The sequence below is a fragment of the Zosterops lateralis genome, assembly GCF_965231275.1.
Source record: "Zosterops lateralis genome assembly, chromosome: 8".
Classification (NCBI taxonomy): domain Eukaryota; kingdom Metazoa; phylum Chordata; class Aves; order Passeriformes; family Zosteropidae; genus Zosterops; species Zosterops lateralis.
Window position 1 is genome coordinate 17,667,125 of NC_139768.1, and position 20,329 is coordinate 17,687,453.

At 41.3% G+C, this 20,329-nt stretch overlaps 1 protein-coding gene across 1 annotated transcript in view; it reads right to left on the reverse strand.

The window, feature by feature from the left end:
- Positions 1–4,105: 4,105 nt before the first annotated feature.
- LOC310912031 (VPS10 domain-containing receptor SorCS1-like) overlaps positions 4,106–20,329 on the reverse strand; it is a 262,422-nt gene continuing 246,198 nt past the window's right edge. The window contains exons 24-28 of the mRNA XM_083866206.1: positions 11,989–12,088; positions 8,123–8,228; positions 7,789–7,949; positions 6,240–6,358; positions 4,106–4,924 (exon numbers count right to left, since the gene is read on the reverse strand). Coding sequence (XP_083722332.1) covers positions 4,868–4,924; positions 6,240–6,358; positions 7,789–7,949; positions 8,123–8,228; positions 11,989–12,088 — 543 coding nt within the window. The 3' untranslated portion in view covers positions 4,106–4,867. The remainder of the gene's footprint in view (positions 4,925–6,239; positions 6,359–7,788; positions 7,950–8,122; positions 8,229–11,988; positions 12,089–20,329) is intronic.

Consider the following 20,329-nt stretch of genomic DNA (forward strand, 5'->3'; position numbering starts at 1 on the left):
GGAGAGATGATGAGGACAAGCCAGACCCTTCTGGACTGGAGATAAAGGTTCAGCCCCTCACTGCAGGGAATCAAACAAGGATGTTCCTCTTATGACAGAAGGGTTAATACTCGAAGGTTTTCTCCCTGAAAGCACTCAGTGACATTACATTTAAATGTGCTGCATGCATTATTCATCTCTTTGCAGCAAGCAGCCAGAGCAGAGGCAGCTGTCAGTCCAATTCTTGTTTCAGAGCTCTGCCCTACAGCTGCCTCATGGGGAGCACAAGAAGGGATGATGAGGTCCATGGGACTGGTGGCCCACGCTCATGGGCTGGGGAGCAATTATTTGCAAGGGTAGCTGCAGTTCCAGAAATGTCACCACAGCTAGCTTTGTTTAGGGAAGGCTGGAGGAGGAATTTGTTTCAAAAAGGGAGTGTTTTTCCTTGCATCTCTGTTGTGTCAAAGGCAGGCAGTCGTGCCCCTCTTCTCAAGGGTTTTGCTACTTTGCTACTCCTTCTCTTGCACCTTTGTCTCTCAGGACCTCTCTATAAATAAAGTATAAAACTCTCAAAACTTTGAGATTCCGGTTTATTTTCTCTGGAGTGTGTAGAGCAAGTTTGGTTAAGGCCCACTCACCAAAATGACCCAAGATTACATGTGAGACCCAAGCTGCAATACAGAGGTGGTAAGAGAAAAAATCATCTGTCCCTTAATTTTTTCACCTTTACTGCCAAGCTATACACAGCACCTAGCACTGGGGTGGCTGCACCACAACGCAAACAAGAAGGAATACATCTTGAAATCCTCACACTGAGAAAAATACAACACAGATTTCCTTTACATCCCTCTTTCAGCACTGTAAGAGAAAGCCATATTCCTCAGTAGGAAAAAAGGGAAAGGAAAAAGCTAAAGTTAAAACTGCAGATTAAATATATCTCTTAGGCTAATGACTTGGTACATGATAGCACTTTGATCTTATCAATTAGAAAACAATCTGACTTCAGTCTTTTCTTCTGGGTATTATGTCCAAGATCATACCAACACTCTAAACTAAAAGGATCTGTTTTAGCTCAAGTATTATTTATTCACATGCTTTATGATTCTGTTTCATGGAGAAATGCAGGGACAGCATCTCATTAACTGAAGGAAAATAAAGTTTTCTTTTTCAACACCATGAGCATGGTAGCTCTGCAATCAGGGGTAAGGTTTAAAACACTGAATGTACCTAGAGATATAATGTGACAAGGAAACTTCTCATGCATTCAATGAGAGGTGACAGCACGCAGATAAAATACTAATCCCTTGTTATCAGCTCTGGGTAACACACTAAATGTAATTGTCAGAGATTCTCAGCAGAAGTTGACAGGACCAAGACAGGGTTCATTCAGGGTCACTGGAAATTCCTGCTTCATTTTCATAAGCACTTTAGCAAGTACTTCAAGAGTCCTGCTTTTCAGAAGGAGTTTAAGCAACCAAATGCAGTCACATATTAAGAGCAAACAATTGTTTGAGGCCCAAATTCCCAAAAGTATTTGAACAACAACAACTACCAATTTCCAGGGACAGCAATCCAGCATCTCAGCTCGAATGTCCTGCTAGATGGAGAAGTATAAGTCTCTCTGAAGCCACAATGTCTGTCTCATGTGTATGTTAAGATGATGGTAGAAAATCAACATCAAATCAGGAAAATACTTGATCTGACTTTCTAACCATATCTTAACTCTCTACTCCTTCTGATGAAGGATGATGAACTTCTTTTGTTCCCTCAAGGAAAGACAACATCCTCAGAGAAAATTCATATTGGATTTTGTAAGTATTTGGTATTCTTTGTTTACTCTCACAGTGTTCATCCATTACCAGTGAATTACTGTGTTGTTATACAAACCAGAAAACAACTACAAATAACAATCAGTCTCTGCCTCAGGACACACAACAAGCTGAAGAGAATGATCTGAAAATGCTGTAGAGAGTTGCTTGCCAAACCAGACTTACTGTTTATTGCCAGAACAGATGCCTGCTAATTCAGGTGGGTACTTAAACTATTAAAGCAGATTATGGCTTCACACACCTCAGTTAGTCACCTGCACCGTGGCCATTCCAGCCTGTATGGAGAAGGCTGCAATGTCCACTTGAACATTCTAGGCTAATAATTGTTAATTACACTGGGGTCTGCCCAGGACTGAAGACTAAGCCCTCCTCTAATGAGAAAACCCCAGGACTCTTGGACTCCTAATATGTCATATCACACCCTACTCCCCAGATCTTTGACTACTTACGTGCATAAATAAATTCAGATCCTGAGGTACAGAAAACCAGCACTGGACCAGGATGCATGTTATAAGAGGTGGCTGCATCCTGACTTGAAAAGCAGAGAAGTTCAGTTTTCTTCCTTTTTTTTCCTCAGCAACAGGCATCCACTGCCATATGGCAAGCTGACAGAAACCTCCTAGGCTTCATTTTATTCACATGTAAATTAATCAGTAATGCTAATAATTCAGACTCTCCTTCATCAGTGATGGCAGAAGCAGAGCCAAAAAAAAAATATATTTTAAAGGAACATTTTACAGAGACTGTACTGGGAAGGATAACCATGGGCAGGAAATGGAGCTGGAGTTCCAGGGAACTGCTCAGAGGCTCTATCATAGCTTGCTTGGAAAGCAGAAAAATTGAAGACTGAGAAAGTTACCTTTATATTGGCATCTTCTAGGAACTGTATTTTCCCTCCATTTGCAAACATCCATATCTTTTTTAGGTTATCAACTACCTCCTGTTTTAATACCGTTAGTGATCCCCATCAGGGATAGAGGCTAAAATGAGCAACAAAAACATGGGTCTTCATTTAGAGACATAATCTGTTTAATAAATATGACTGTAAAAGCAATAAACAATAGCAATTATACATTACGCTACATTGTATTTAACGAAAGGGAAAAAGAAGATGAAAAAGTACATCAAAAAAAGTAATTTTAAAATTAGAAATAGTTCCAACACCATAAGAAAACTTTTTGATTGGCTTACTATAAAAATAAGTTGGCTAATGTTGGACTTCAGTGGGGACTATTATACAGTTGCAGCCAAAACTTTCCCATCTTTCTTAAAGCTGTAGTTGCAAACAAAATAGCAAAGCCGTACAAACTGCTGTGTTTCTACCAGTCCTCAGAGAAACTGCAGAAAGAGGCAGAGGACTCTGTACTGTGATTATCCTTTTACTGCTGAGGGCCTAATGTCCTTGGTATCATTTTTGTTTTGCCAGCAAGTGGGTTGATTTAGGTTTGTGCCCAGTTTGTGATGGAGAAATCCAAACCCCCACCACCAAACCCCTGCCCTGGGACTCTGGGCCACACTGACCATGCTGCTTTCTCCTGCTTTTGACTCAGGTTGCTGTGGGCAATGTCTACTGAACAAAACCCACCCGTGTCAGCAATCAGGGTGCCTCCTATGTGTGCCCCACTGATTATGAACTGGCCTCTACTTGCCTCCACCTAATATAGTTAGGCAAGTGCACACTGGTTTCAGTTATTTCTCTCTTTACAATCCAAACTAAAATCCTGGTGCAAGGTTTAATTACCTGAGTTGGGTTGGAAATCAACAGTTGTAATGACCATGGGCTAGGCTTCACACAGCTATCCAGTGTCTTTAGAGGACTTGTTTGAGGTGTTGCTAATCCTGCTTTCCTGCTGTTCCCTTGCACAGTCTATCTGAACATGTCCTACAGCCTCATTTTTCCACTTGCAGGGTAAGATACAAGCTTAAGTTATTGGTAAGAAATCAAATCTTGTGTAAGAGTGGTCCTGTGGTGCTGAGGTTCAAAATGCATGGCAACAGTCCCAGGCCAAATTCTCTCTTCTCTGCCCACAGTGGCAGGAGCTTGCAGATGTGCAACCAGTGTGGGTGACAAAGCCACAATAAAACTGTTCACAGGCCTTTCCCTGTTCCCTATTCTATGGACAAGGTGCATTTCAAAAAACTGGCAGGCCTCTGGGTGACTGAAAAGGTGAATGATCTCCTGGGACTTCCCCAGACAAATTCAGCCATCAGCACTACATGGAGCTGAGGGTGTTGCTTTCTCTCAGCCAAAATTGAAGGCGTAAGGCTGGCCCACAGTACAGTAAGTTCCTGCTGGCAATAACCTCCTGCAATGCACACTTGCTCTGTTCTGTTCAAGGTTAGGAGGCAACGTTATCCTCCCATGACACTACCTGGGATGCCCTGGTGTGAGCAGGCTCAGAAAGCTGTTCAAGAAGGAGCCTGGGCTCACAGCTGGCATCACCATACACATATTCAGCCTCCCTGCAGTGTGGGGCACAGGCAGCAGCTGCAGCTAGAGGAACGAAGGGCAGAGTCCAAACAGAGAGATAAACCAGACTGACCAAGAATATTTTCAGTGCCTTAAAACTCCAGTGTGATTTTTGTGTGTGTGTCCTACAGAAGTCTGCTGGAGCGGCTACCCCTCCCACAGCCCAAAGTGCTAGAAGAGCTGTTAAACCTAAAGCCAAGAACCCTAAACACTCCCTCCCACCTCCCACCGCCCCAGCCCTTCTCCCCCCACAGCCCAGCCCACCCCTCTCCCTAAAGAAGAGACCCCCCCATGCATATTCTTGGCCTATATCATTATGAATTTTCTACAAATTAGAGACAGATCAGAAAAAAGAGTGAAAGGGTGAGGGCAAGGGCTGCAGGAGTGAATAGTGGTACCAGTTCCTCTCCCCCCACCCCCCACTAAAATTGAACACCTGTACAATGCAGTTCCACTATGGTCTCAGTATAATGTCCACATGCACAGGCTTAAAGCTAAAAACCCTTTGTCATCCGAAGAATTAAAAAGTCCAAATGTAGTGAGCTCTCCTTTTTTTAGATACAGGTGTTGGTGTCCTCAATTCAACCATTTACATAGGTAGGGATTTCTTTTGTGCTCTGGGACTCAGCAGCTGTGGAAATATTTCCTGTGGCAAAGAACAAAATAGAAGTCAGTAAATAACATGCATGTTTAGTCAAGGAAGACAACTGCAGGTATCACCTTGATGGCCTTTGAGATTCAGCTGTTCCAGACTGACACATTCTTTCCAGAAATATTTTCTTGTCATTCAAATACTGAAGGTGATGTCCTGTTCTGTTGCTAATGAAGATGATTCACCCATGTTGAAGGGTAGAGGGAAAGGCAGGAGCAGAGGGGTGGATGGGAGGACGGGTTGAGGTCCTCAGAGGAAATGTGCAACTCATTCACAGTGATAAGGTGCAGGAGATTTCATAAATGACCTTAACCTTTGCATTTGCAAAAGAAGTGCCTAAAACACTCACATCCAGAAAACAGGAAAGCAAGGTTTTGCTGCCAGAGTTTGGACAGAAAATTAAATGATGCAGGGACATTAATTCTGATTCCTCCAAGGCAGGATCCCTGAATGTTAGTCAAAGGTGATGAAAAAAACCAAAATGGTTTCTGAACAAGCATACAAAAGAGAAACACCCAATTACAGTCTTGCTTTGTTTTCCCAAAAGAAAGAAAACTCATTAAAAAAGAAATTGCTGATTTCCAGAAACAGATGAGGTGGTTGTAATAGGAGAGTGCCTTTGCACTTTCTATTCTGTTCACACCTAGGTCCAGACCTTCTCATTTTGTCAATGAGGTCTGATTCAGTTTTCTCATTCATCTCACTGACAGGATGGAAAAACACCCTTAGGAAGTTTGTTGGACTGATTCCTTTTGATACATAATTGAGTCTGTGTATCTCACATATTTAACTTTAGTGCTCAATTGTGCAGCCGCAGGTGCAAACCAAGGAGTTGTAAAAGGCCAATTTCTGGTTCAGTGCAGTATCCAGTAGCACAGCTGAAAAATGTATAAAATTCTGGCTGGTATAGAAAATCAGAAATGCTATAGATGCACTAAATGAAAACCTGTCCCCAAAATTTGCTTTTGATTTCTCTTATCCTGGAGCCTTCTGGGGTTTAAGTTTCCACCTCCAGCAAGAGCAGTTTTGAAGGTACCTTGCATAGTGCTAGCAGTGACTGACCCTTGCCACTGCAGTCTGAGTGACCTGTGAAAATATGTTTTTCCCTGCTCCTGGAACAGCATGAACCACCACCAGTGTATTCTTTAAAAAGAGGAAGCTCAAAGCCCAAAGCTCACCCAATTCTAGTAAGAGAGTTCCTGACTTGAAATTGGGTGTTTCTCTCTTAGCATCTTACAGCAATTTTGCCTTAGAGGTTTCTAGAGGGGAAAAACAAAATAGAACAAAATTATTAAAGTTTAGGACCCACCGCTCTGGGTCTTGGCTTGAAATCTCTTGGTGATCCACAAGCTTTTTGGAAGTCCTCTGTCCAGACTACCTTGGTTGCATTTCCTTTCCTTGGGTTCTGGACTGTGGCCTGAGGTTGCTCTGTATGGGGAATACCACACGGAAGGTTGGTCCCCTCACTCCGTCCTGTGTTCTGCTAAGCAGGGGTATCCAGGTCTGCTGATGGATGGCTGCTTAAAAGCTTTTAATAGCTAAAAAAATCTCCTTAGTGAACAGGTTAGGAGAGATCAGCATTGACAGCAGTGGAGCTTCCAGCTTGGATATCAGTTTCATCAAGAGCCTTTCTCCTTTTTTCTCCCAGGTAGTTCCAATGTGCAATCTTAGCACATCACCATCCCTCCTTTAACTGCTCTTTTTCCTTGTTCCCTCCCTACAGTAGCTTTAGTAAACAGTCCAATGGATTTTAGGAACATTCTCAGGTGAGATACAAGGTTTGTTTAGGCTGATGAAACAGTGCAAATAAGGAATCTCAGTTGCAACTGTGCTTCACTCCTGCCTAAGTTGCAGAATCACAAAACAGTTGGGGTTGGAAGGGATCTCTGGGGAACAGTCCAATCCCACACCTCTAGTCCAACCCCCCTGATAAAACTATTTCACCCAGGGCAGGGTGCACAGGATCATGTCCAGCAGAGTTCTGAATATCTACAGAGAAGGACACTCCACAGCACCCCTGGGCAGCCTTTTCTCTTTATTCCTCTAAAATAGGTGCATGTCCTTATTTTCAGGGGTACCTCCAGTCTGGACCTGCAGAATTGTCACCTCAGGAGCGAAGCTGAGCATTGTCTAGGCAGTCCTGGCTTTAGTAGAACATATCTCCAGACTGAAACCTCCCTGCTCTGCCCCAACACTTCTACTGTAGCCAGGGTAACAGAAAACAGACTGATCCCAGAATGCCCTGTACAAATCTATTCACTTTAGGCTCTGAAAAAAACCTGCTTTTGGAAATAATCACAGAGGCCTGTGGGAGAAGTCAGCTGGAAGATTAACCCAGCTGTCCAATACTGAGATCCCAGGTTTTACTCAGTTGATTTGGGAATCAGCCAGAGTAACACTGCTGCTGGCAACAAGGTCTGGCACAGCACAAAGACTCCAGCAGTGAAAACATCAGCAGATATTTAGCTTTTAGGTATTACTTACCAAATCACCTGCTCACCTCCATGTTCCAGGTGAGGGTGGTTGAAGTTCTTCTGGATATGGGCCTTAGCCCCACAACTATATCAGCCCCAGCAAAATAAATTACATTGCCAGCAGGAATTTTTTTGAGAAGGGGAGGGGATCTACGTAGAGCAACTAGGAGAGAGAAAAAGCCTAAAGTTGTTCCCCTCCTTTTCATCACATGGCAGTGAGGGAGAGGGAAGAGTTAGAAGGTTTCCTGTAGCAAAACTAATGTTGCAGCAGAAGAGGATGGGAGGAGGATTGTGCAGGAATATGGGAACAGGGGAGGCTGAGAAAAAGGTTAGCCAATTAAAAGTCAGAGTCTGACCAGCTGCAGGATGCTGCAAGTTATTTACCTATGGGGTGGACTTCCAACTTCTCATCTACTAGTTGCTCAGGGCTCATCAGCTCACTTTGAGGGACATTAGGTATGCTTTCCCTCTGACTGACTGGACTGACCATCTCTTGATCTTTTTCATTCTGCATCTGTGCATATATATTAAGGCCAGGAATCTTCCTAAAACATTAACAGAAACCATCATTGTGTGGTACTCTGGCAGATGATGTAGTATCAGCTTTTATAAACCAAAAAACAACTCACTCAGAAAAAGAAAACCCAGCAAGCAAACCCCAAACACCTCAGTGAAAGGCAGCAATGGAGAGAAGGAAATTCCTCAGGGAAGGTCATACCTTTTGAACTTGTAGATGACAAACACAGCTAGTCCCACAAAAACGACAGAGAGGAGCATCAGCATGGCTGAACCACTGTGACTGGGAGTGAGGTCCACCAAGGGAGCTGCAAGGGAGGAGAAGGTTAGAGCCAATCCCCGGCCTGAAATGAAAGCTGCTCACTCCAGAAATACAGTTTATTCTTTCCTCCTATTGCATTTGCAGCAGGTCTACACATCTCCTGGGCTTCTCTCCCATTTTAGTCCACCTGGAAAGAAACTCAAGTTCAGATCACCTGTGGTGCTCAACACATCACTTGATGTGAAGTTCCACAGCTTTCCCCTTAGAGGACTTGCTTCCAGATTCAATAAAAAACCACCAAAACACACCAAACCCAATCTTAATCAGACAAAGAGCCTCTCAGTATTTCTCTCAGAGTTTTGCTCGCCATCTTGCCACAACCCTTCCAAAAATAAGGCCACCCAACCCATCCAGAAACACGGATTTCCCAGAAGTATGAAGTGAATGGTATTAAACAGAGTTTCCATCACTCTCACACACAAATACAGGAAGGCAGTGAGCCTCCAAGCAGTTTCACATGTAGGAGCAGAGGAGTCAGTTGTTCATGCACTGTACTGCAGACAGACACAGAGCCCCAGCTGTGCCATGACAAGGGGCAAACATATCCCCACACACAGAACATGGCCAAGGTAGTGCCCTCCTCTGCAAGGCAGTCAAAGCCAACTTGATCTGCTGCCAAACACATATTCCCCCTCTTGCATCTCTTCACATGCACTGAACAGACCCCTCCTAAACCAGAGCCAAAAGACATGAGTAAACAGGCACACACAAACCAAGGCACAGACATTACATGCACATGTATTTTCAGCTTCACATCCAGACTGATAAAGCAAAAATTTACAAAGAGAAGTGAAAAACCTTCCCCTTCCAACATCTAGCAGGAACCAGAATGAAAGCATCCATTATTATGAATTCCTCTCACATCTTCACTCTGTCCCCTCTCCATCTGTGTTTTGTGGGTCTCTGCAGTTCTGTGGGATGACAAAGTGGCTCTCCAGCCTATTCAGATTCAGCATCACTCAATGTTCTTTCTCTAATGCTGCACTGAGAGCCTGGTAATAAACAGCTATTTAACTGCTTTGTGAGGAATATTGGCATATTTTCCTCTGCCTTAGAGTTGAAGTTGTTGTCTGTTGAGCTGGGGACATTGGTTTGTTTTTATCTCATGAGAAGAAGGAATGAACACGATGAATGAATTGCAATCTGTTGTCTATAATTGCCATTAATTAATCCTTCCTCCAGTGTGTCTGAACAAAGACAGAAGTCTGGTATATGCTGAGGCCAATGCCTGTCATTCTTCTGTGCTCCAGGGAATGCACATGCTCACATACAACACGCACAGACAGATACAGACACAGAGGGTCATTTCTACACGTTCTGCTTGAATGTCCACTCCAAGCTACTTTAGATACCTGCATTTTGCTGGTCCTATGCAGGTTCTCTGCTGCAGAAAATGCTGCTCTGTGTGGGCAGGCACACACAGAGGGGAACACACCTGTGCACTGAGGCACAGCAACATAAATGTAGGTGTACACATATATGTGTGTGCACACTTCCAAAAACACATGTTGAGCTTTGTGGGACTACAGCCCATAGCTACCAGAGTCCAACACAAAACCAATGAAAAGGCTGGGAAAGAAGGGAGAGCATAGCCCAGGGCAGCACCTTTGGGCATGTGCATCCCGTGACTGTGTTTTCTAAGGGTTGCTTCTGGCACTGTGCTGTGTTCCAGGTTTGCATTATTTTATTTGTTTTTTTAAAAAAGCTTGGATTTACAAAGGCCATTTCTTCTTATTTTCTAACAACCACAACAATAATTTTCAGCAGGAAAGTAAGTCTCTCATGGCTTTTTGCCAAATTTTAAACTGATGCCTAGAGAGGCTATCTGGAACTAAGGCTAGACAGAGTTAAAGGAATAAAGCAGGTATTTATTAAAAGGCCTTCAAAGGATACACTTTGGGCAGTACAAGAGCCTGGCCATGGGTACACCCAAGATGGACCCAAGATGGATGCAAGATGGATGACGGGGCATGAGTTTTCATACTTTTATAAATTTTGGTCCATTTATATATCAGGGTTAATTGTCCAATTACAGCTTCAGGTTGTGAAGTCCCCTCCTCCCAGTTTGCTCTCCTCAATTTGCTATTGTTTATACTTTTTGGGCCTGAAGCTGCAACAGTGTCCTTGATTCTCAGGCTGGAAAAGGACTGTTTTGTCAAACTAAGCTGTGAAGAGAACTTGCTAACACCTTTTATGAAGTTCAGAGTTACATACTAATGCAATATAGAACGTGGAAAATATGAAAGCTACAACTTAAGGCATCAAAACTATTCACAAGTTTTGGTATCATGAAGTTGGGCCTTTTACTTAAGAGAAGTCATGACCTCTGCAGCTTGTTCAGGAGACATAATCCTTCAAAGACCTCACAGTGGATGTTCTCTGAGTTTTTAATACATAGTTTGGCCATCCAAGCTCATTTTGCATTCCTACTGAATCCTGTTTCTGCAAGAGACAAAATCCTATAGTCTTCCTATAGGACACTGGTAGTCCAGTTACAGCAATCATTCAGCAGTGGCTTTGAGAGAGTACAGCAAAGCCTACTTGGCAGAAAAAAAAAGAGTGTTTGCATCTGTTATGGACAAAAAGTACTCCTTCCTGGTGTCTGTGAGTAAATACAAATAAAGACATGCATTTTTGGTAAAAAATATGAACAATTGCACGTAACTCCATTTTTAAAGCTGACATATGCTTTTGGTTCTAACTTGCCTAAAAATAAGCATCTGGTCATCTGTTCCACAGCTAATGGAAAGCAGAAACATGCAGCAATATACCCAGGACAGATATTAGAAAGCTCTGCTTAGGAAAAATGAAATATTGGAATGCCCAGGCCTTTCTTTTGGGAGGATTTAAATGCAGTCACATTACAGTCACATTACACCCTTTCTTAATAGTCTTTGTTCTTACAGTTTACAAGGCAGCATGTGGACTGACACCTGGTTGGGCAGTTCCATTCACACCACAAAAAGCTTTTTGGAGAGCAGTTTGCTGGTACAAATGAACTGAGGGTTTAAGTTTGCAAGTGATCAAACAAAGCTGATACCAAGTGATCAGAATTATCAGCACTACCTGGGGAAAATGAACTCCTCAGAGTGTGGATAGGTTTGTCCCATCTCTTGTAATAGTTAAGTGGGACTGTGCTGTGAAATGACGTTTTAGCATGTAGAATAGACAGTGATATATGTAATTAAATACCAGGACTTTGGAGATGACTTATTTTGAGATAGGATTAGTTAAAATCCAAACTGCCTGATTTTAATTCGGTGCATAACTATACAGATTCTAGTCTTTCAGACTGCTGAACAGCTTTTGAGCAGTGTTTAGCTGCTTTGAATGTTTGTTGACTCCAGGATATATGAACATATCCAAGGCTAACAGGTAGCTTTTGCACTATGTGACCCAGGCTGAAAATGACATGATGCTGCTTAGCTGTTGAGTATTTCAGAGACAACCAAGAAATACACACTTCTACTGCTACTTATACCACATTTCCTAAAAAACCAGTAAATTCTTGCACCTAGGAAAACAAAAGGACTGGCTGTAAATGCAAAAGCCACTATATCTTTTTGGCACAATGTAGAAAGGTGAGGTAGAGCAGACATTTTAATGTCAGCTCATACACTGTGCTGTTATTGTGATATAAAAACAAGAAATGTTTAAAATACAGCTGATAGCACGCTACTACCATCGACATTGCTTGCTGTGCTACAGAGCAGCAGAGAAAGCATACACAGAGAGAGGATACTCACCTGCTGTTAAATGGGCAGCATGGACAAGGATTCGAACTCCTGGCTTCAACTCAAAATGGACCAGGTTTTGATTCAGTTTCTGGATCAGTGTTTCTGAAATCTGGGAAGCAAAAAATCCAACCAACCAAGCAACCAACAAAAGAAAAAGAGAAAGAGAGAAAATAAGAAGTGCATTTGTTTCTTGATCATTGGTTTAGATTGCCAATAGGTGGGTAGGAAATGAAGCTGAGGGCAAAGCGAAGATTTTGCAGACTTTCCAAGCATAGATTCCTATCACCTGACAGTGAAGGATTTTGGACAGAGTGGTTTGTGTATGGTCATCACTGACTGAGCAACAAGGTGCCCTGTCACAGCTCTGTGGGAGCAGCCCAATAGCAAAAGGGAATTGAGCCCCAAAGGAACGTTCCACCGACACGTGAAAGTGGCCACAGGACCAGCCAGCAGCAGCACATCAGTGAACTCATTCACTGTTCAAGGGAAAAGGAACATTTCAAATGTTAATGAACACTTGCTTGTAATAAATAACTTCTTGCTTGTTGAGTGGCCAGTTCCATGCTCTTAGAGGATGTTCATAATATGTGATATACCTGAATAAAAATGAATGGTTCAGATCCTTGCCACAGCTTGCAGTTAATTTTCAAGTTCTAAAAGCAAATTTAATTTCATCAGCTCTCTGAGATTCAAGACAGCTGCTCCCTAATCCTTAAATATGTACCAGAACCAGACTCAAATCTGGAAGTGTTTACTGACTACAGAATGTGGCTTAAACAAAATGCATGTTCCATCTCTTCTTATGGGTTACATGCATAACCCACACCCTTTCATGGGGAGATATTCCACAGAGCTTTCAGATCATCAGATTATCTTTCCAAAACTGACAACATCAACAGAGCCCTAGCAGAAATGAAGAGGATTACTCCTCCTTTAAGGACACAACATAAAAGATGAGCATTTGCTGAGATAAGACCCCATGAAATGAGTATTTGTGCAGTAAAGGAGCCCAACTTTGGTCCAATCTGTTGGCAAACATGCCTCTTTTTTTAAGTCCGTTTGTAGCAATATGCACAGATCCACTGTTTCCACATCACACTTCATTGCACACAAAAAATTCTAGGCATGTTGCCATTAAAAACAAAAAATCTAGATAGATTAATCAAGGAATGGAAGCCTACAACATGGTGTTGACAGTTTGTTGTGTGTCTTTTTTATGTTCATTTGCCTGATATTTCATGTATTTCACATTTCTTACAGTAGAGATCAATTTTCCCATTGAACAGTCACAGTTCTCCAGGTTGACTTGTTAGGGAGAGGTGGTTGGAAAACTGGAAACACAACATCCCCCATAACCTTCAATATGCAGTTCCTGAAAATGTGTTTTTATAGCCATACCAGGATCAAGTGGAATCGTATTCTAGTGCTCACCACTTAATTCAATTTGTTTTAAATAAATCCTTATTCATTCTCGAAGATTAATGAAAAATTGTCAGAAAAAATAACATTCCAATAATTTTTACACCATCTTTTTCATGTTCTTCATTTTTGTCTGGTTGAGCTATTTCAGTAAATTCTACCCAGATATGATTAGATGTTCCTTAGCTATCATTCATCACAGTATGAGATTTATCTGCTTTTTATTTTTTTTAACATTCTTAATGGTTCTTTCAATACTCTTGGCTCATACACTTTATTTCTGGCTGCTGATCACTTGAATAGGTGCCTTTGGTCCAATATCAATTTGGCAATAACTCTCACAGGCATTTTATTTATACTTTTAAATATATCTCTTTTAAGTTACAATTTATTTCATGGGTGCCAGAATGAGCAGTAAATATATTTTTTCCAATAGCAAGAAAAAATACCACCTGCATTCAAAGAGCCATCTGTTGAGCTCAGAGCAGCAGGGATGGTGACACAAGGATATGCAGTACATGAAGAATGCCTGGGAAGCAAATTATAGCCCTCTTTAAGGATTTGAGCATATTAATAACCAAGATTGACAACTATAAAAAGTTTTTCATCTCTAAAACTAGAGCAACAGATGCAGATTGATATGCTGTAATCCAGGTACATTGAACCAGGCTCATGGAACTAATGGGAAAAGTATCATCCTGGCTGTATCCAGTCCCACATAAAACCTAACAGCTCTCCTCCATAACCCTGCAAGAATCTTCCTTCCTGCTCTGAGATCCTGATGCTGCTGGGGCAGCTGAGCCTCTGGGAAGAAAAAAAAAAGTAAATACAGGACAGTGAACTAAAGAAAGGAGACAACCACATTGTGTGTCATTCCTTTTCAACATATGATGAGCTGCACAAAATGGCAGGGAAAGAGCAGAGGTAAAAAAACATACAGGATGCCTTCTATGCAAGCAGAGGGTTGCTGTGATATGTAACTGAGTCTGCAGCTAGCAAAAGTTGCTGTGTAGTTCTGGAGAAAGGTTTCCTCAAGGATTTGGGCAAGAAATGGAAGAATGGGAGAATCTGGAGAAAGTCAGCATGGGAAGGTACAAGAGATTTGGGCACTAGTGACTTGAGGGGATAGTGAGATCTCCCCTGGCCTGCCTGCAAGCTCCCGCGGCACTGAGTGAAGCGGTAAAACAGCAGCTGAGAGGTGCTGTGGCGGCCTCCCTCCAAGCAGGCAGGTGTGTGAGAGAAAAATCAACAGGTATTCCTCTCTGGAGGGCCAATGGAAAGGGAAAACAGGAAGGAGAGAGGCAGTAAGGGTGAAGTAATAAGGAAAAGGAAGAAAGACGGAAAGGAAGAGTCACAACTGAAATTTATTATTACTATATCGCTTTGTTACTTGATTATGAATGAGGACTTCATTGTATAACATCCTGTACAAATTCATCTCAGACTAAAATAATTTCTGCCTGAGACCATCAGTGTCTCAGCAGAGGCTTCAAACAGCCGTAACTGTTCCAAGACTACACACAAAGTGTCAGAACTGGCAGCAACACTCTTCATTCTGTGCAGAGTATAGAGTATATTTCCTTGGCTTGATTAATTACATGTTCTCCCTGTGGCTTTTTGTGTACAGCCTTTATTTTTTTTTCCCCTTGGTTTTTATGGAATCTGAACAAGTGAAAAAAGTGAGTAACAACCTAAGATCTTCAAAAGTGCCAGAAGTTCTAGTGAGAATCAGACATCTGCCTTCCTCAGGCAGCTCTGGAGATTCCTGACACGCACATCTGAGGGAAGAACAGATGCATTCAGATGTGTTTTTAAAATGTTTGCTTGTTTGGCACAATATTTTCATTTTTCTTTTTGTGGAAAACAAGATTGTCTTCAAAACAGATATACAGAGTGAAAATGCATTTCTGTACTCCTAAAAATTATCTGAAATAGGAGCCATACATAATAGCTTACAAAAGCCTGTATTTGAGGTCAGTGATGAGCTTACATAGACCTCAAGGGCCAAATTCACTTTGGGATTGGACACTGCTCTCCAAAGCTGGACCTGGCAATATTTGTGGTCCTCACATGGTCCCAATGGGACTTGTGCACTGCAAAGTCAGTGAGGACATTTGCTTTGAGATTGGAGAACAGACTCCTCTGCCTTTCTTACTCTACTGAGCTTATTTCTCGCTCAGTTATCAGACTTTAATCTAGGAGTGCTTCTGACTTGACTTGTTTATTAGTAAAGTGTCTCTGAAGTAAATTTTCACTCAAAGGCTGATCTCAGCTGTTGAGGTAATAGAAAGGTTTTAATGGTGAACATTTTGGGGTTTGTGCTTCCCTTTATTTCTGCACTCAAAGTGATACCATGGATGCATTTTCATTTAAAAAGTAGAAAAGGAAACATCAAAGTACCTTGACCTGTTTCAAAAATAGCAATGCAACTCCAGTTGAACAGCCAGACCTTCATCTGGGGAACAGGTTGGCCTCAGCCCTCCCCCTCTTCATCTCTGCTTACTGGAGATGCAACTAACTTAGCTGAAGACAAAACTTCTTAGAATAGCAACCTCCTAATTTATAGTCTTCAAGAGTCTCTCTTGTGAAAATAATTAGCTTTCAGAATTAGTTTTGGTCCTTAACTGAGCCTCATTGACTTTATCTGCTTCATTTGCAGAATTAAGCACGATGTGCAAAAATAATTCAGTAATAGAAACTATTCTTCATGTATCATTTTTCATCAAAGGACACATAATGAATAATAATAACAGACAATTTGTGAATGGAAAAAAAAGAAAGAGATTCCAATTTAAAAATGGAACAAAACAAAAATTAATTTGGCTTTTCTTAGCATTTTGTCAGATTTAGGACTGCAAAAGAACCATGTGAACCAAGAAGCAGAATTATCACTGAGAAGGGCATTTTCCCAAACCTTTATTGACTTTTGAAACCCCTGGTGTAAATTATTTTAGACTAATTGAATGTGATTCAACTGTGCCAGTATGCACTAGCTAAGAATCTTGATAATTTTATAGATACTGTGTAAAGATCTCAACTAATGAGTGCTACACTTCTATTCAATTCATTGAGCAAATCAATAAACAACTAAGGAAAGAATTATGCACATTGATTTAGTAAGAAGAAACTTGAACCAACATTGGGAAAGTGAAGGGGGAGTCAGGGCCAATGTGGATTACTTTAAACTGTGCCACTTGCCCTGGATAACCTTGGACACTTCACATGGGGCCTCTAAAGCTTGCTTGCCTTAGCACTGAAAAGAGCACAGGCACTGACTTACTGCCTCCAGCAGGAATTTCTTCAGATCTTTAATGAAAGATGCTAAATTCAAGCTGCTGGGAGTGCCCAGGGACACTGTGAGAGCACGGGGCAGAGGATGTTCCTGTGGTTACTCTGGGACAAGAATGGAACAGCAGATATGAACCCAGAGAGAACCTGGACATAAAAGCCAGGATCCACTTTTGATGAACAAAGACAACCAAAAACAGTCTTGAGAATCAAGGGCTGCTCTGTACACTGAGCAAAGGATGAGGGAGAGAGGGCTGATAGTCACGTGGCAGGAGTTAACTCAAAGGTGTTAAGACAAGAGATTTACACAGCTCTCCTGCAGCACACAAGCAGCTATTAAGAAAAGCTGGCTACAGGAAAAAAGCCTCTGGTACAAGGTCTTTTGGTTCACATTATTCCATTCTCTCCTCATTTGCCTCTGCTTAATACTGGCCCAACCTCCTCTAAGTACCAGTGGAAAACCTGATCTTCAATCAAAGACATATATGCTAAAAAAATCTCTCCTAGTAAAAATTAGATGATTTACCCCATATATCAACTTCTTCCTGAAATTTAATTTCCAGGACTGATTGGCACAATTTTCTGTAAGATTTGAAGGCACTCACTGTCATGATCTTGTTGTTAAAAATATTTTGGTGATGGGCACACCTAAAAATACATCAGAAAAAAGAAAAGTACTAAAAGCAAATACACTGAAACACTGAAATTTAGGAGGATGGGTGAAAGAAAACCCAAACTATAAAATAAGATAGAAGATCCATCAGCTACAAAGAAGCAGATGTAAAACTGAATCTGCTTTAAGGAAAGAATCCCAAGAGGTATATGCTTACAGGCTCCCCGAATGCCACTCTCAATGGTTTTAAATGCACAAGAGGTATTCAATCTCTGCAGTTCATCACTGTCCATTTGATATTCAGTCATCCATGTCATTTCCCATCTCTCTGGCTGGATACAGATACTGTCCACAGCTGCAACATATTGAGTACAGTTGGCTACCAACCAGCTGATGTTACCATTTGCCAAAGTCTCCATCCTGCTATGTTGCTGAGAGCTCTTCTCAGAGAAAAGATTAATGGCCTCAAATGTCCTTAACTGTTTGCTCCTACCCATGTTTTGCATTCTTTTACAGTAATTTTGGGTAGGCCAGTGAAAAGCACCCAAATAGAGAAATAAAGAGAAATTCAGGATAACACTAAAACCCTTACGTGAACCATCACTTCAGAATTATCATGTACCTTCTGCTTATATTTCATTTGACTAAAAGAAAATGAATTTGTTGTCTTTGACAAAAAGCCCCCACTAGTAAACAATATGGAAAGAAGATAATTTGTGAAATGCATAAATAAAAAGATAACCCCTCAGAATCCTCCCATTGAGTAAAACCATATACTGAAATAAATAGAGTAATCGTAACTCCCTCTACTGAATTTTAAGTCAAATATTTTCCTACTGAGCTTTCATTTTGAACTGGATTTGTGCTAAAAATAACTCAATTTCTTGAAATGTTACTATTAGAGATTTGCCTTTCACTGGAGAGAAAGAATTTCGTGCTTTTGAAGTAGGATATCTGAATTCTGTAATAATCAAATTCTCCAAGCCCATCCATGAAGATGGTGAAACAACTGCATTCCAGCCCAGGTGGCCAGTGGCAATTCTGTGTGGCTGTTTTTGAAAATTTGGGATATTTCAGTGTTGTTGCAATCATAGCATGCAAATCAAAGACCAGTGTTTGACAACTGCCAATTACTTCTACATTTTCAAACAGGGTGGTAGTCTGTCCTCAGCTACTGTTAAATGAAGCAGAGCAATCAAATGACTCAATTAAAAAAGAAAAATTAATTTTTTTAAAAAAAGGGAAACCACAATATTTCTGTGATAAATAAAAGATTTTGCGAATATGTTTTGGGATTCTGCAGGATGAAAAGGTCTTTTAATTTTTTAGGAAATTGTGAAGAATTACTTTGCACTGACTACAGAAAGTGAAGTGGATCAAGCACTTTTTTTGTATTTATGCATTTATGAATTAGGTGGAATTGTCTTATGTTGCACATTGAGAAAACTTCCCCAGACTCACATGTAGCAGGTTTTTTTAGCTGTCAACAGCAGTCAAACTTGTTAAATGTACTTTAGTCTCCAATGGAAAATATTAGGAATGCAGAGTTCATATTTCTAAATGCAAACAGATATGACAATCATTGATTCTATGTATACATTAAAAAATAATTTGGGACAATTGTATGAAAATGATCCATCAAGTCAGGAAGGAAATGACATTTACCATTTAACCACAGTCTCAAAGAGAGCAGAAGACCAAATGCACTACCCTCATAGAAAACTGCATGGAAATGTACATTTGTCAAGTGGGGCACTACTGCAGTCCCACTACTACTGGCCTACTGTGTTCAGACTCATAAAACATGAGTGGCACAAAGGACTGTTATTGACTTTGATAAATGGGAAACCAAGACCTAGATTTTCAAGGGATAGTGGATATCTAAGTGCCTCTGAAGTCAATGGGAATTATATACCTAGAGATGAGTGGCTGGACAGAGAGACCTAAAAGTATGTTTACAAAGCCAAATGAATATGTATCAGATAAAAACAGAACAGTTTAATCCACCTCAAGGGGAAACAGCAAAATGTAGCCTCCCATGGCTATTAAATATGAATGAGATTGAGGTAACTGTGAAAGTCCATGACACCACATGCACCCCTCATGGTTCCCCATGGCAGAACAGGGGTCTAGCTCAGGTGATGAAGAAGGAATCTCTATAATGAAGTGCTTCCTTAAGGAACCTTATTCCATTGCAGTACTTGTGTCAACTATTCCCATTTTATTCCCTGTGTACTTAGAAGTTTATCTTCTAAATTAGAAAAAAATAATTCAGAGCTACAACTCCTTTGGATGTGCACCTGCAAACTGGCAAACTCACATCCGTGCCTTTGAACAGCTTCTTCCTTGCCCATGAGCACAAAACAGACTTCTATTCCTATCAGAAAAGAACACTGTACATCAGAAGTGCCTCAGAAGCAACTTAAGCTGTAGCCATCAAGAACATTCGCTCCCAATACTCATCCCAGCAACTTCAAGCACGGGGAGAGGCTGTTGAATGAGCTTTGAAACACTTTGGGAATGGCATAGTGAAGGACCACAGGCAAAATGGATGACAAAACAGGAGCAGTATCAGAATATGCTTCAGAGCAGAGACAACTTTTTGTGGCCCTTGAGGAGTTCTCACTGAAAACCTCACCATTTTCCAGTACAGTTACTAGGAAGGGGAATGCAGCACCCAGAGACCAGAAAAAAAAAATATTCTGACCATCCTAGCTTTTATTCACAGGAGAGAGCTGGCTGCAAATGGCAAATAGTTTCTCTCTCCTCCAAAGGTTACCGTTTGGACCCTGCAGGATGCCAGAGATGTTGATGGAATTACACTGAAAATGACATTTCTTCTTGTCCATAAAAAGGGCCCTGAGAACACAGCCAGGGCTTCCTTTCTCCACAGCCACAAAGCCTGAGAAAAAAAGAGAGGTGTAAAAAGAGGGAGAAAGAATAAGCTGCTGAATGCTGGAAGGGAGCTGGGTCAGATGTAAATTTGCAAGTTTATGGACTGGCTTCTTTGCCAATTTGTGAAGGAAGCGA